This window comes from Enhydra lutris, unplaced genomic scaffold, assembly GCF_002288905.1.
Source record: "Enhydra lutris kenyoni isolate GAN:26980312 unplaced genomic scaffold, ASM228890v2 scaffoldscaffold9, whole genome shotgun sequence".
In the NCBI taxonomy this organism is placed as follows: Eukaryota; Metazoa; Chordata; class Mammalia; order Carnivora; family Mustelidae; genus Enhydra; species Enhydra lutris.
This window is the reverse complement of record NW_019154093.1, coordinates 80,644,780-80,661,522: the sequence shown is the minus strand read 5'-3', so window position 1 is coordinate 80,661,522 and position 16,743 is coordinate 80,644,780. Positions and strand designations below refer to the sequence as shown.

The window sequence follows — 16,743 nt, the reverse complement described above, 5'->3', positions numbered from 1 at the left end:
TCTACATAGGTTAATCTCAAAAAAATTATGCCACACAAAAGCTCAGAAACAAAATATCACATACTTTCATACTTTATGATTCCATTTGACTGAAACTCTAAAAAAGACAAACAACCTATAATAACTAAAAGTAGATCAGTGTTTGCCTGTGACCAAGGAATCGGGTGGACTGACCAGAGAGGGGCACAAGAAAAACGTTCTGAGATTATAAATATCTTGATAATACTTGTTATACAGGTATATACAGCTGTCAAAACCCATCAACAAGCAATACTCTTAAAATAGGTACATTTTATTTTTTACAAAATCATGTCTCAAAAACCTCAATTTTTTTAATATTTTATTTGGCAGAGAGAAAAAGAGCGCAAAAGCAGAGGAAGCAGCAGGCAGAGGGAGAAAGAGAAGCAGGCTCCCTCCTGAGCAGAGAGCCCAGCATGGGACTGGGATCATGACACGACCTGAACTAAAGGCAAATGTTTAACCAGCTAAGCCACCCAGGAGCCCTTCACCTATTTTTTCTATTGAAATACAGTCTATAGGGCTAGTTCTTAATTTCTAAAAAAGGTTTAGGTATGTACCATATTCCCCTACAGTTAACGATAATTTAGCTCTTTTATGCCACTACCTCAACATATACTTCCCCACTTATATTTCTCTGACCCACATCCTCCCAATGTAATTAACATGTTTTTCTTGTAATTATTATATTACCTTGTGCAACTTTTGTTTGTCCGGCTTTTAATTACTTATCTGAGGGTTTGGGGTTTTGTTTGTTTACTTAAGTTTTTAATGTAACAATTCTGAATTTACTATCAAATTATAGTTGAGCTTCAAAACCTGTCTCAGTATATAATCCAACACATCAGTTCCATTTTATTCTGATATATCCTTCCTGAAGCTCTCTATCCCTCCTGTTCTGACCTCGATGTTCTCTCCGCCTGAAGCACAGCAGTCACCCTGCTGAGTCCCTTATTCAGAATCCTGAGAATGCCCTTCCTTTCTTTCTCTAGTGACAGATCCCTTGTTGCCAAAATCTCTTCTCTTCCTATTTTTGTGCTGAAGCATATTTTTCAGTAGCAATCTGAGAAAATGACTAAATTTACCCTCAGATTTGATTCACAATTTGGCTGAATATATGATTTTCTAAGCCAATGCTCCACTCTCTTCCAGTTTCCAATATTATGGTTGAGGAATCTGAGGTGCCATTAAATACAATCCCATCTTTTGAGCGGAACCTTTTTTTCTCCTCTGTAATTTTTTAGGATCTGTTTTTGAATGCCTATTTTTCTAAAATTTCAGTAGGAATCTTTTTTTTTTTTCCCTGTTTTTTTGCTCATTGTTGTTCCATGTCTGGTAGGTCCTTTCAATCTCTAAGACCCACATTCTTTAGCTTCAGCCAGTTTTCTTAAATTGACTTCTTCTCATCTATTTTCCTCATCTAATCACTTGTTAAATGTTCCTGACTAATCTTACCTTCTTGTTTGCTCAATCTCTTTCTTTGTTCTACTGAGAGATATGCTCAATTTTATCTTCCAACTCTTCTACTGAATTTCAAAATTACATTTTTAATTTCTAAGAGCTCCTTCATATTCTATAAATGTTCCTTTTCATAACTTCCTGTTCTCATGAGTTCCATTTTTTGTCATGCCAATGACAATTTTTCTTTCTTTTTCGGTCCACCCCGTATTGTTTCTATATTCTCTGAATTCCTGAATTCTTCCATCTGTTTTGTTTTCTAATGTAAGCAGCTTTCCTGAAATGCCTGGTGATCTTTGGTTTGTTCTTCACATCAGAGGGAGGCACTTACAAGATAATTAAATGCTGTCAGTGAATGAGCCAAACTTGAGCTGAGCCTCATCTTAGGGACCACAGGTGAAACCCAGGGGTTTTCACTGAGGAACACTGTAGATCTTTTCTCTTGGGCCAGTCTCCCCAGAGAAGTCTGTCCGTCTTCTGCTTATTGAATATAAAAACCTGGCTGCCAGAATTCGGAGAGTTGAGCAGGAGAAAGTGGTCTCAATATTCAGAACACTTTTCACTTATTCCCTCCACCCTGACCACCTTTTTTGTGTTTTCCCTCAGCCATAACTGGTATTCCCAAATCCAGACCTCTTCTAATTTATCCCTCAAAAAGGTATAGTATACTTTAGTCTTCTGTTGGGGAAGGGAAGGCAGCAGCTAGGATGCCTAAGCTGGAGAACTGGAGATCTAGGAGTTACGAGCACTTTTTAAAATGTTCAAATAATCCCTTTCTAATGTCGTTTTATACCCCTTCCTTTAGAAGTAACCAATGTCTCTAATCCTTGAAACTTTCAGGTATTCCTCAGTTCACATCATCTTGCCTCTTGTTAGTTTCTTCCCCTATAAGCTTAAGGTTCAACTTTCTCTGCCTGCTAAGCCAGTGACCATAATGTTTAACAGGAGCCTACCTGTACAGGAGGTCTTAATATGTTTCATGTTGACTTGTAAGAACACTTGATATATGGATATTAAAGGTCTAGGTTATCCAAACCCTGTAAGAAAGATTAGCCCTGTGCCAGACTCCTAGAAAATAACCACTAAATCTTATTATCCTGCCTTTTAGAGTACCTTCGTTTAAGTGTAGCCTTGGGCCATGTGAACAGTTTCTGTTTACAATGTGATTTATGGTGGGGGCCTTGGGTCACATGATATCAGCCTGACCTCTTGGAGGTGTTAGAGAACTAAGGTCAGCCACGCCTACATAATGAACCTCAAATAAAAGCCCTGGACAGCAAGGCTCAGGTGGACTTCCCTGGTTGACGATACTTCCTTACCATACATCATTGCTGGGACAGTTAAATACTGTCCATACCACTCCACTGAAAGAGGACAGCTAGAAACTTGCATCTGGTATCTCCTGGACTCTGTCATTATGGGCCTTTCCTATTACTAATTTTAATCTGCATCCTACTGCTGCAATAAACCCAAACCACGAATACAACTGCTTTGCTGAGTTCTGGGAATACTTCTAGCAAATCACTGAGGCTGTGGTGGTCTTGGGAGTCCCCTAAACACACACTGTTATTTGAATTATTATGTACATAAGAAAGTGTTTCAATGAATTCTAATTACATCTAAAAACTAGCAGGTCAGTCATCTCAAAAAAAAAACAAAAAAACAAAAAAACTATCAATGTTTCTCAATACAGTCCAAAGAAAGTGCCTATAGCAGCCAGCACAGTAAGACAGTCTCCAGAGCTGAGGTAACATCAGAGTACAGCTCTAGTTTAATTCCATCAAGGTCAAGGTTTCATAATAATTCATAAGGCCAAGCTTTAAGTACCTGCTAAGTCTTTCATAATCATTACTAGAATATTTCCAAATAGATATTTAACTATTCAAACTAAACTTACCATCTTCTTTTATGATAAATAATCCCTTTGAAATAGTGCTGATGCTGTTACAACCTAACAAAACCTTTTTCTTCACAGGCAGTACTTTACCAAAAATCAGCAAGAGTTCTAATTAACAAAACTTAACTGTAGTATTCACTAAATTCCGCCCCCTCCCTACACACCACACACACATACTGCGGCATTCTCTTTACCTCCAAGTAATTCCTAGAATAACAATTTGAAAGACTTCTGAGACTAAACATTTAAAGAATCCTGAAGTCAATCGTTCCCCATTCTTTAATCTTTTGAGACTCTTTGGAGGATATCTGCAGTATGGGCGAAGGGTTAGATGACCTATTCTTTAAAAGATGGCAGATAAAATGCTAATTTTTCAGAGGCATGTTTATGAGGAGATTTGCATAGTATCTAGCAGAGTACCTTGTAACTGAACACTTCAGAAATTTCTTATTCAATGATAAATTATTTACAGATCTATTCTATATTATTTATAAAATGTTGAATATCAAAAGCTCCCTCAACACAGAGTGGTATAATGATCCGAACAACATTATATCAAAATTTCAAGTGTCCAATAATTATCTTATAATCCCTGTTAAGACAGATTATTGCCAACTTGGAATCTGAACTATGAGCATGACCCCAAAACAAACAAGAACAAAGTATGACACCATAGATGATACAAATGTATATACATTTAAATCCAGTCAAATACCATAACCTCTCCACATCATAAATCTTGTTTTATTACCTCTTTAATTTTTTCCCTTTTCTTTCTTATGTCATTATCTTCTGGGTCTCCACCATTTATTCCTATTAGATTTGGTATAGGGACTGGTGGCAGTGGCTTCTTCTCTTTTGCCTTCATCTCTTGGACTACCTTATTTTTCTCTGTCTGAATTTCTGCCCGAATTTCCTCTCTCGACTTTTTTAATTTTTCTTTTGCTTCTTCCAAGGCCTTCTCGTGATCTGCTCGAATTTTATTTCTCAAACGTTCCTCTTCTTCCCTATAAGAGAATTAAAAAAGGTCTGGTAAGAATGATCCTTAAGAACTTCAATCTTTGAACCTAAAATTTAAAGTTTCCTGAGCCAAACCCTGTTAGATGTTTCCTACTCCAGCCATTAAAAGGTAAGGATGATCTATGAGAGAGACTCAGATATATCTGCCCAAATAGGATAAATATAACTTATGAGCCCTGGATGCTGAAGACCAAACACTTTACAAGGTGGAAGAAGAGGGAACCTAGAAGGAAAGTTACAATTGCAGGAGCAGTGAGAATAGAGCAAAGAACAATCAGTAACTTATCAGAAGACATGAAGAAAGAAAAGGGAGGGGGAAAGAGGAAAAAAAACAAAAACAAAAACAAAAACAGAGCAAAAACAAGACGGGGGAGAGAAAATTAAAAATAGAATTAAGTATGGGGAAGGAACAAAAATATAAATACAGGGTCAAGGAAAGAGGTAAGTGGAAAAGAGAAGATCTAGGGAAATTTTTCATTTATTATTATTAGTACATGATATGCTTCTAAAACTTTTATATTTTGAAAATCCTACAGATCTTAACACAATTCCCAAGTGTTGTGGGAATTAAGAGAGAACAGATTCCAATTCAGTAGGTCTCTATGAAACCCATGACTGTGTTTTATGAAGAGCTCCTCTGATGAATTCTGGTATGCACACAGGTTTGGACACCACAACTGCAGTGGACACCGACAGGGTTTTCTACCCTTGCCTACTTTTGTGAGAGCTCAATCTTCTCTCCACTTCTACCTCCATCCACATGAATGAATACAGGAGTGGTAGTTACTGTTTTCTACATCAGCCAATGATGACTGCTCTAAGGGTAAATATCTCAGTAGTCACCAGAGTCAACTCTCTAGAAATTCAATTCAAACTCTGCCGGACCTACGACATTGCTGGTGGAAACAGAAAATGGTACAGCCAGTTTCTTAAGAAATTAAGTATGTAACTACCACAAAATTCAGCAACTACACTGGAAATTTATCCCGGCAAAGTGAAGGTGTATGTTCATACAAAAACCTATTCATAAGCCCATCACAAAAGGACAAGTACTATATGATTCCACTGACGTGAGATATTTAGGATAACCAAAATACTACAGAGTAGAATGGTGGTTGCCAGAGGATGGGGGGAGAAAGGGAAATGGGAAGTCACTGTTTTAATGGGTAGAGCTTCAGTTTTGCAAGATCAAGAGTTCTGGAGATGGTCACACAACAATACGAGTGCATTTAATACCAACACACTGTACCCTTAAAATTAGCTAAAGTCATAAGTGTTATGTGTATCGTACCACAATTTCTTAAAAAACTGGAGGGAAAATCCTATACAGAAATGTTTATAATGACTTTACCCATAATAGGCAAAAACTGGAAACCACTGAGGTATCCTTCACCAAATAAATAAACAAACCACTGTTTATAATGTGGTCTAGCCACACTATAGAATACTACTCAAAATAAAAAGAAACTATTCATACACACTTGAATGAATTTCAGAGATATTACTCCGTGAATGAAAGAAGCCCATCTCAAAACATTACATTCCACTTTATTCCTTTTACATGACATTCTCAAAAAGACAAAAATCTAAGGATGGTGAGTACGTCAGTGGTTGCCAGGAAGTATGGATGGGGGAGAATTAACTATAAAGGAATAACACATAAGAGAGTTTTGGGGGATGAAAGCAATGTTATGTAACCCAATTATAGTGATTATGGGAATACATACATGTGTTTAAAAATCACAGAACATCCAGAGAAAAATATCAGTTTACAGTATAATATTAAAAATAAAATGTTAGATGTTTAGAGAAAAAACTGGATTGCTAGCAGTAAAAAGGGGCTGATGAGGGAAACAGGAGAGAACACCAGAGACAGGGCAAACACAGAGGCACCTGAAGGCAGGGAGAAAGAATCCACGGGGCCTCCAGACAGAGTGGAGGTGGGAAAATTGCAGTCTTTTGGCAAGGATAAGCCAAAGCTAGCCCATGAGTGAATTCATGAGCAATTCTGGGCTGCTCCGTTCAGGAAACTCGGGCAAAAAAGGGCATCATCCGCCTTCCAAACCGCCCCCCTCTCCTTACCAACAGAGAAACACTGTGCCCAGCCCACAAATAATGTGTCTACGTCAACCAAGTCTTTCTCAAATGCCCCTACAGCTAGGGGTGATCACACAACCCTATTCCAACCACAGAGGCAAAGGAGGACTACTAGGAAATAATTTCCTTCTGGAATTAAAAAATGGACAGAACCATTTGAGAAAAGGGCCTGTGAGCTACTAAGACCAAACCTACCGAAATACCTACTCCTATCTTCAGCTGTGGTTGTGATGCCTAAAACTGTGACAGCCATTTTGCAGGCAAAAGGCCTAGGGATAAATGGCCAACATGGTTCAGGAAAAGAAAAGAAAGACGTAAAGTGCTGCTGATATCATTAGGTTGCTACCAGGGCCTTCAACTGCCAGTCTCCAGATTTCGGGCTCTGTGGAGCTGAACCAGTTAGGTGTTCTGTCACTTCCATCTGAGAATGTTCCCAACTCCCTCACTCAGTGAGCAAACAATGCACACAGAGTGAGGAAAGTAGAAGGCCTGGGACTAAGTCCCAAAGAAGAGTACCATCAAACAGGAAGGACTGGTTCTTTCAAGGGCAGTGTCTGCCTGATGAGTGAGAGACTCCGTCAGGAACAATGCTTCCCCTTTCTAGCTCCAAGCACCATGTTACCATTGAAAGGCACATGGAAGCCCCCACCATGTTTGCAATGGCTCACCTGGGCATCACTTTAGAAGCACCCTCATGCACCAGCAAACCTCCACAAACAGCTGGGGATTACATGCCGCCTTCTCAAGCCCATCCTAAGGGCCACAATACATTCGATGTCCCTCTCCAAAGCTTCACAATGCACATGGGTATTTCAAAGGCTCTGCGAAGTTCTGCAATAAAGGTGCCTAGCATAATACTGCCCAACCTTTTTTAGTCACAATCCCCCTTCTAGCACACCCCTTTTAGCATGCCATGAAACACTGTCATAAATGAATGTCCTCAAACTATGCCATCAACCAACTAAGGCTTTGGTAGAACCCGCCACTTTTTCGCTGTGTGATATTAGATGTGTATCACCTCTCTGAAGCTCCTTTTTCCATCTGTGAAGAGTATCCCCACCAACCTTGCAAGACTGTTGTGAGGAATGGATGAGATGACACAGGAGTCTAAGAGTACAGAGAAGTCCTTATCAACGCAAGTTTCCTTCCTTCCCTCACCACCTATCCTCTTCCTCACCACACACACACACACACACACACACACAGAGCCATTTAATGATCTGGGATAACATCAGTGTCCTCAGACACCAGGGACCAACACCCAGGGACACCTTGCAACTTTTCAGCATCCCTGCACTGAATGACATAACACTTATGGGCAAACCCACAAGGATTTAGAGGGCACCAAATGCTCTTAAAATGTGGCGGGCCTCCTGCAGAACTAGCAGAGAGCTATGCCCTCTCTTTTCCATCCCTGACTCCTTTGCCCATATGCCCATAACGGCAGCTGGGGCCTTCAAGATCACCTTAGAAATAAAAGGCACAATGAGCATGAGTACCGGGAAGCCCATTTTCATTTACTATTTTTACTAATTAAATGCTAGTATCAATTATTTCTCTAAAAGCAAAGAAGCATATTTGAGAGCAACACGTATATGTAAACAATCTTCAGATTACACAATTATTTTTAAAAATTAAAAAACTGAACCATCTAATTTTAGTACTCTATAAGAAAGCCCCCAGTCACTTTACCCCACTTTTGTTATTGTTATGACATCCAAACGTTGTTCAGCAGAACCTATACTGTTGCAATACTTGTGCAGTCTCATTCAGAAATATTTTGAAAACCTAGGGGCGCCTGGGTGGCTCAGTGGGTTAAAGCCTCTGCCTTCAGTTCAGGTCATGATCCCAGGGTCCTGGGATTGAGCCCCACATCAGGCTCTCTGCTTGGCAGTGAGCCTGTTTCCTCCTCTCTCTCTCTGCCTGCCTCTCTGCCTACTTGTGATCTCTGTCAAATAAATAATAAATAAAATCTTAAAAAAAAAAAAAAAAAAAACTAAAGATCTGTAAATTTGCGTCTGTCCCTCAAAATAATTTTTTGTTTAGCAGTTTAGTGAATACAGTCAGCATGGAATAACCACCATAACCTGGAATTCAAAGAAAGACCAGTCTAGTCCTCAACAGGAACTCCGGAGTCCCAAGGAACTGAGCTAGATCTCCCATTAAAGGGTGCCAAGAAGAGTCATTTTATAGTTGAGGACAAAAAGGACCTAAGGTAAAAGTACTTAATCCAAAGGCCAGGAGACAATTCTCTTTCCAGCTCTGCCCCAACTTACTCTGCAATCTGACACAAATCATTAAAAACCCATAAGATCAGTACTTTCTGGGTAAACACATATTAATACTAACCCGACTACACCACTTTGGCTACTGGTATCCAAGGTAAGTAGAAGTACTTCATAAAATGTAACCATTAATTATATCAAACACCCTAATCTCTCTGATAGTTTTCTTCTCTCTATATACACATATCAAATTTTTATTTTCATTTTGGTCTCCTTTCAAAGGGCTCCTCAAATTTTTAGTGGCCAAATTTCCAGATCTGCCATTACACCAGCTAAATCAACTCTTTTGGGTGTTTATTTTCACTTAGTTGATCTTTTACTTATGTATTTTGAAGATTTTTTGTAACTTTGATATCTTCAACAGATATCAACGTTGAACTTGCACCTGTTTATGTTTCCTCTACCTTTCCATCAGTGCCTGGTATCTTTCTGTGCAGTAAACAATCTGGCCCCCTCCAAAGAGAAGTCTGGCCTTTATCCTCAACTTCTGGGAGGTTATCTTTCATATCTGACTAAAGCATTCTTCTTCATGGTGAGTGCTGGCCATACCCAATCTTAGGATGGGGCTGGCCACATCTGAGAGTCCTAGAGTTAGGGCAGGCCACACTAGAACCACCAACTATATGACTTCGGGTGAGGGTTCTGGGTAAAAGAGTTTCACTGAGAATGAGTTCAATCATGTGGGCAATCAATTAATTGTGCCTATTTAATAAAGCCTCAATAAAAACTCTGAATACCTGGTTAGCAATATGTACTGGCAAACTCTGGGGGGAGAAGACACTAGAAGCTCCACATCTGGAACCTTCCTGGACTTTACCCAATGTGCTTCCTCCTTTGGCTGACTGTAAACTCTATCCTCTCCGTATGATCTACAATCCTTCCGTGAGTATAACAGCTTTCAGTTAAGCTCTATGACTGCTAGCAAATTACCAAACCTGAGGGTGGTTGTAGGAGATCCCTGAAATTGCAGGTGGTGTCAGAAGTAAGGTGGTCTTGTGGAGAGATGGGACTTAAACTTTGAAGTTGTGCTAACTCTGGGCACCTTCCAAGGTTTCCAATAAAATCCAGTCTTACATATACTGGTTCTCATGAAATCTGAAATTGCTTTCTATCAATTACATCTTAATGTGTAATATTTAACTCACTTTTTGATACCCTATACATAATATAAGGTTTTATTGTTGTTGTTTTGTTTTTGTTTTGTCCTTCCATGCACCCTTGGTCCTTGAAAAGCAAAGGCAAATGACAACAGCTGTTGTGGCTTAAATCATATAAGACATTGGTTTAGTCAGTGACTTAGATTATCTTATTTAATTCTCACACCAATTTATGAGGTACCCTCTATTAAGCACTGTTCACCATCTTATTAGAAAAATACTATGGCACAAAGAGAAAAATTAAGTAATTTGTTCAGGGTCATAGAGCTAGTAAGTTGAGAGGCTAGACACAAGCATATGCATTTTGACTTCTTACACATTTATGCAAATAGCACCTTTCATGTAAGAAATGAATTGTATTTAAGACTTTGTCTCTTACTGTGTAGATACAAACACAATTTCTCAATCTTTCCTCCCTTTTTCTTTCATCCTATAGCCCTCACTTTTTAGCTAAACACATGCTCCTGATAAAAATAAAATCTATTTCTCAGCCTCCCTTACTGAAACTGCCCTACAGAATTTGTGTGATCACAAATAAGCTTTTATCTTGCTTAAGCCACTGTTGTTTTGTGACTTTTATGCTTGGTAAAATGACCTAATATTAACTGAACTACTCACTCTCCAACCTAAATGTTCTCTTTCCCTGAGGCTTTCATTAGTATCTGAGGGCTGATTTACCAGAAAGAAACTAACCAGGTGATAAATTTCCCTCTCCAATTAGAGTACTAAAATAAGTCATGTTTGGAAACATTCAGAAGGGCAAATACAATCCTCAATTACATAAGGATACATAAAATTACACTGAAGTCTTGTTTGGCAAAGATTGAGGCAGATATACAAATACTCTCTCCCCCGCTATGCTTCACCTAAGAAACATGAAGTCTCATCCATCCTTAAAAATAAATCAATAAAAACTTCCCTCAAAACTGCCTGTGCCACCTTTACCGGTGCCCCCCTTCCTTCTATCACTGTACTTTTTCAAAAGCACTACACTTGCCATTTCTACTTTCCTTAACCTCACATCACGCTTCTATCCATCACAGTTAAAAACTGATAACCAAGTTTATCCATCCTTTGAAACCACCTCTTCCTCACACTTGCCTTTCCAACAAACTGATCACTGGCTTTACCACAACCAGTTGGCCAAAAAATGTCATATTCCATCCCCACTTCTGTTCTCACTCTATGTACTCTTCCTAGTCAACATCAACCAACTGTATTTTCTCAACTATTATATATACGTTTGTGTCTATATACACATATGTATATACACACATACACACACACACATATATATATATAACCTGGGAAAGGCTGACTGTGTGTGTGTGTGTGTGTACATACATATACATATACATACATATATACATATATACACATATATACATATATACACACACACACACAGTCAGCCTTTCCCAGGTTACTAAGTACTCCAAATCCAAATTCTAACAATATGGAAGACATTGCCATCGACTATTTGCCAGTTCAACATGTCCAAAACAGAACTGAATGATTACTATGGAAAAGGGAAAATCACAGGCTAAGTTCATTCACAAACACAGATTTTTTTTCTTTTTAAAAATATCAGCAAAGTTAACAACAATAATAAAACATGGAAAAAATAATTCATAACTAATTATGATCAGTTATAATCATAACTTACTCCAGAAACAATAGCTTAACATTAGAAAATTCCATCCATTAATTTACCTATTATTAAAGAATAAAATTATGTAAATCACTCAGTAGAAACAGAAAAGTAAAGTGATAAAATTCAACATCCATTCCTGATTTTAAAACCTTAGAGCAAGGGGCGTCTGGCTGGCTCAGTCAGTAAGGCCTGCAACTCTTGTTCTTAAAGTTGTAATTCAAATCCCACCTTGGGCAGAGGAGATTACTTAAAAAATAAAATCTTTAAAAAAATAAAACCTTATAGCAAAGGAGAAAAAGAGACCTTTTTCAACCTAATCCAAAACCTAGAGCAAATAGCAATCTTAAGAGTGAAACCTTAGGGGCGCCTGGGTGGCTCAGTGGGTTAAAGCCTCTGCCTTCAGCTCAGGCCATGATCCCAGGGTCCTGGGATCGAGCCCCGCATCGGGCTCTCTGCTCAGCAGAGAGTCTGCTTCCTCCTATCTCTCTCTGCCTGCTTCTCTGCCTACTTGTGATCTCTGTCAAATAAATAAATAAAATCTTAAAAAAAAAGAGTGAAACCTTAGAAGCAGTCCCTTCAAAATGAGGGAAATACGTAAGAAAGCTCACCATCCAAACTTTATTTGATTGTACTAGATGTCTTAGCCAGCAAAGTAAAAGATGATGAAAAAGTTCAAAGTCTTCTGTCATAGATAATATGATTTATACATAGGAAACCCAAAGAACCTACAAATTATCAGAAATAGAATGCAGCAAGGAAGGGAAGGAAATGAACAGAAAGCAGGCACCCAATAAACATCACTGCCTTTCCTTCCTACCCTTTTTGGGTCTCACCTTTCTAGACTCCAAGCATTCAAACTTCCACTGATACATTCTTTTCTCTTAAGGTAAAGCCACTATTTACATCAGCTTTCATTCACACCCATTATTTCACTGCTAAGATTTCCAGGCCGTGTCTTCCAATTTAGATTTAAGAAGCATAAAAGCCCTTAAAGACTTTATCAGGTAACTTTTCTAAAGCATTAAAAGTGAGGAATTTTACGACAGTGACTCTTACTAATCTCCAAATTTTAATAACCCTATGAGCTGACTAAAAAACGTGCTGAATGAATCAAAAACATAATTCTATATTCCAAAAGATAAATGACAATGACCTATATGATGGCCTTTTTAAAAAAAATTTTTAAGATTTTATTTATTTGAGAGAGAGACAGAGCACAAGTGGGGGAAGGGGGAGGATGAGGGGCAGAGAGAGAGGGAAAAGCAGACTGCCCGTTAAGCAGGGAGCCTAACCCAGGGCTCAGTCCCAAGACCCTGATTCCAGGACCCTGAGATCATGACCTGGGCCACGGCAGCCACCCAACCAACTGAGCCACCCATGTATCCCATGATGGCTTTGTTCTTAATTATAAAATACTAACCTTTCAAACATCCTATATTTTAAAAACACTCTAAAGAAACTTCAGGATCCAAGAAAGCACAAAAAAATCTGTGAGGTAATTATGTAAATAGCTATTTGTGCACAATCACAGGCCAAGAATGGTTTTAGGAAACAACTACAAGATAGTCAGCAAGAGGTACAAAATATACTAGAATAACAATATTCTACCAGGCTTAGTGACAAGTGCCTAGAAGAATTTAAGACCTTCCAAAAAGAAATGCCACTGCTTCAAGGTCATAAAGGTTGAACTCCTTAAACTCAAGCTAACCAAGAGATAAAACCATGCTAATTATTTTCCGAGGGTTATTCACAAATATGGTGTAGGATAATTCTTCACAGCAAATGAATGCACTCTACGTGCACAGAACACACTACCATACAAATGACAAAGAACTTTCTGAATGTTACTCTTTTAAGCTAAACCTTGTACCTTCTGGTGTACTGATTTGTAGTTAAGAACCAAAAAGCATGAATTCTATCACATTTAGGTTCCCTATTCCATAAGAGTGAATCCATTCTTAAGAAAACACATTAAAAGGAAAGCCCAACTGTTCATCAGTACAAATGGTCAGTCACCTGAAAAAAACTGAAAGAGATTCAAAGTGAAACAAAATTCCCCAAGAAATCCAATGACCCTCAAGTCTCCATACCAAATCTACTTACTTTGGTCATGTGCACCCATATAATACCAAGTTCTTTCATGTTCCCATTTTAATAATGCAGCTCATGAACCATCAACACAACTCACTGTCTCTATCTTAAATTTGGTCAAATATAGGTCATCCATATGGTCATCAAAAAGAAATTGTTTACAACAGAGAACTGTTATAGACCAATCTGACTACATTTTAGGGAATTTTAGTTTGAGTTAATGGTAATTTCAGATTAAATCACTAGTTATCAGTCACTGAATTAATTTCAGCTTAACTCAATAATAATAAACATTTACCAAATGTGAGAGGCACTGAGCTAGGTGTAGGGAATACAAAGAAAAATAAAATATTATTTGCCCACAGGAGTTAAGAATCCAGTAAAAATGCGAACTAAGTAAATATAAATTGAGCAGATCACAAAAATGTAAATAACTACAGGTGGTATACCAGGGACTGTACGTTAGACTGAAGTAGTAAGATATCCCCAGAAAAGGTATTCTCTAAGCACACAAGTATACCTTGAGAACATTTACATAAGAAAACAGCTTAGAAATACATGATCTTCAGGGTACCTGGGTGGCTCAGTTGGTTAAGCGTCCTAACTCTTGGTTTTGGTTCAGATCACTATCTCTGGGTCGTGGGATTGGGCCTGAGGCCCGCATTAGGCTCTGCACTCAGAGGTGACTCTGCTTGAGATTCTCTCTCCCTTCTCCCTCTGCCCCTCCCTGTCCCTCTCTAAAATGAATAAAAATAAATATTGGGAGTAAAAAAAAAGAAATGCAATATCTCCAAATCCAAATTAAAATGAAAAACATGAGTTTGCCAGGGAGATCAAGAAAATAAGAGCATGCTAGGCATAGAAGGGATAGTATGTAAAGATATGGAACAAGTGACCTGACACCCCAGTTAGCAAATAAGTTGCTGTATCCACTAAATGATAGTGTGTGTGGTAGGAGGTGGTATGGTACAGTAGAGTAAAACAGACTGGACATAACAAGGAAGCTGGAGAGGACAAAATCTTAATCATGAAGAGAGCTTGCATTGCATCCTGATGACAAAAGGAAGCCACTGAAGGACTTCTACTTGAAAATCGCATACCTCTAACTTAAATTTTAAAAACAAAAAAACAACGCCTCCGGAGGACTAATGTGGGGGAAAGGGAGTTAGGAAGGAAGATGAAACAGGAAATGGGAGTTAGGAGGTCACCCAAGCAAAAAATGATAAGGACCTAATAAAAATCCATCTAAAGTAGATATGGAGGGGCGCCTGGGTGGCTCAGTGGGTTAAAGCCACTGCCTTCAGCTCAGGTAATGATCTCACGATCCTGGAATCGAGCCCCGCATCAGGCTCTCTGCTCAGCAAGGAGCATGCTTCCCTTCCTCTCTCTCTCTCTGCCTGCCTCTCTGCCTACTTGTGATCTCTGTCAAATAAATAAATAAAATCTTTAAAAAAAATAAAGTAGATATGGAGAAGCGGGACTAAATATCAGAGAAAGGCAGGACCAATAATAAGGTTAAGTAAGTGATTAAACATGAATGGGAAAAGGGAGTTATAGGACAGGTTTTTCACTCTACTGACTGGATAAAAAGGGGTAAGCATTAACAGAAACTAGAGAAAAAGTTGACTTGGAGAAAAGGAAAAAGTGAGAAAGAAATTAGTTAGTATGGTTTTACACACGCTGTGTTTAAAAAGCCAACAAAGCGGGGCGCCTAGGTGGCTCAGTGGGTTAAGCGTCTGCCTTTGGCTCAGGTCATGATCTCAGGGTCCTGGGATTGAGCTCCGCATCGGGCTCTCTGCTCAGCAGGGAGACTGCTTCCCTTCCTCTCTCTCTGCCTGCCTCTCTGCCTACTTGTGACCTCTATCTGTCAAATAAATAAATAAAATCTTTAAAAAAAAAAAAAAAAAGCCAACAAAGCAAGCAGATTAAGATCTCCAGGGCTTTCGACATGCATTCAGAAAATCATCAGCCTATAGGAGGAGCCGGCTCCCACCTAACTGTCCACTTATATGGGTAAATTTTATAGTATGGAAAGTAAACGTCATAAAGATGTTTATTAAAAAGCAGGAGCAGTTATGCAGATATCAGCTAGTAGTTTGCAGAGCAGGGATAAAGAGGGTTTTATTATAATAACAGGGTCAATACATCAAGAGAATATAGCAAGAGAACATAAAAGAATGTAAACATCACACATCTAATCAGAGGGTTTCAAAATATATGAAGCAAAACTGAAAGGAAAAAAAAGGAAAAACAGACAAATCCACAGCATATTAGGCAAATCCAACACCCTTCACTCAATAACTGATAAAAAAAGAAGGAAAATCAGTAAGAACATAAAAGACAGACAATACAGCATCAACCAACCTGACCTAAATAACATTTATAAAAACACACACCCAACAACAGCAAAATGCACATTCTGTTCAAATGCAAACAGAACATACACCAACACAGACCATTTTCTGAGCTGTAAAACAAGCCTTAATAAATTGAAGAGGATTCAAACCATAGAGAGTATGTTTTTTGCTATACAAGGATTAAAGTGGCAATCAATAACATGAAGGGATCCAGATAATCTCCAAATATTTGAAAGCTGAGTAATACATCTCTCAATAATTAAGGGTCAAAAAGAAATCAAGTGACACTAGATGACTACAGTGGTGGTTGCATATAAGTGTGTATAAATTAAATACTACTGAATGTACACTTAAATGGCTGAGTTGTATGGTATGTGAATTCGATCTCAATAAAGCTATTTTTAAAAAAATTAAATTAGAAAGTGGCTTGAAATCAGACAACAAAAGGAAATTAAAGGCATCCAAATCAGCAAGGAAGAAGTCAAACTATCACTCTTCACAGATGATATGATACTATATGTGGAAAACCCAAAAGACTCCACTCCAAAACTGCTAGAACTTGTACAGGAATTCAGTAAAGTGTCAGGATATAAAATCAATGCACAGAAATCAGTTGCATTTCTCTACACCAACAACAAGACAGAAGAAAGAAAAATTAAGGAGTCAATCCCATTTACAATTGCACCCAAAACTATAAGATACCTAGGAA

General features: G+C 38.3%; 1 protein-coding gene across 1 annotated transcript in view; it reads right to left on the bottom strand.

Moving 5' to 3' along the window:
* LOC111143503 (mannosidase alpha class 1A member 2) overlaps window positions 1-16,743 on the bottom strand; it is a 192,433-nt gene that overhangs the window by 138,531 nt on the left and 37,159 nt on the right. The window contains exon 2 of the mRNA XM_022497308.1: window positions 4,125-4,380. Coding sequence (XP_022353016.1) covers window positions 4,125-4,380 — 256 coding nt within the window. The remainder of the gene's footprint in view (window positions 1-4,124; window positions 4,381-16,743) is intronic.